Below are 806 nucleotides of genomic sequence, written 5' to 3'. Positions count from 1 at the left end.
GTTTTAAGCACGTTGCGTTACTTTGCCGGTTGGCCAGACAAGATCCATGGTACTGTGATCCCTATTGACGGTCCCTTCCTTTGCTACACTAAGGCAGAGCCAGTCGGTGTCTGTGCGCAAATTATTCCGTGGAACTGCCCACTGATCATGATGGCTTGGAAGTTAGGGCCAGCTCTTGCTGCAGGTAATACTATCGTGCTTAAGCCTGCAGAGCTGACGCCATTGTCAGCCCTACGTGTTGGTGAGCTCATTGTCGAAGCTGGCTTCCCCAAAGGAGTGGTGAATATCGTTCCAGGCACTGGTGCCATTGCCGGACGCCACTTAGCACAACATCCGAAAGTTGACAAAGTTGCATTCACGGGGTCCACTAAGACCGGCTACGAGATTATGCGCACGTCGCATGTAAACAATCTTAAGCGTATCTCACTGGAGCTTGGCGGTAAGTCGGCCAACATCATCCTTGATGACGCTGACATCGACCTTGCAGTTCAGCAGTCACATCTTGGTGCATTCCATAATAAGGGTGAGATCTGCATTGCTGGAAGTCGTGTGTACGTGCAAGAAGGCATCTATGATGAGTTTGTACGTCGCTCCGTCGAGGCCGCAAGTGCACGTGTAGTGGGTAATCCGTTCAGTGCTGCCACTCAGCAAGGACCACAGATCAGCAAAAATCAGTTTGATACAATTTTACGATATGTGGAAAAAGGTGTCAAGGAGGGAGCTCGTTTGTTGACTGGAGGCAAGCGTTATGGTGACAAAGGTTGGTTTATTGAACCAACTGTATTTGCGGACGTGACAGATGACAT

General features: G+C 49.8%; 1 protein-coding gene across 1 annotated transcript; it reads left to right on the top strand.

Moving 5' to 3' along the window:
• Window positions 1-150: 150 nt before the first annotated feature.
• PHALS_03421 (aldehyde mitochondrial precursor) lies at window positions 151-760 on the top strand (the record flags this gene model as incomplete). The annotated part of the gene is made up of 1 exon (XM_024717626.1): window positions 151-760. A coding segment is annotated over one exon (610 nt), but the record flags the coding sequence as incomplete, so codon positions are not given.
• Between the last annotated feature and the right edge of the window lie 46 nt (window positions 761-806).

This window comes from Plasmopara halstedii (genome assembly GCF_900000015.1).
Source record: "Plasmopara halstedii genome assembly, contig: Scaffold_2341, whole genome shotgun sequence".
NCBI classification, from domain to species: Eukaryota; Oomycota; class Peronosporomycetes; order Peronosporales; family Peronosporaceae; genus Plasmopara; species Plasmopara halstedii.
This window is presented reverse-complemented; position numbering and strand designations above follow the sequence as displayed.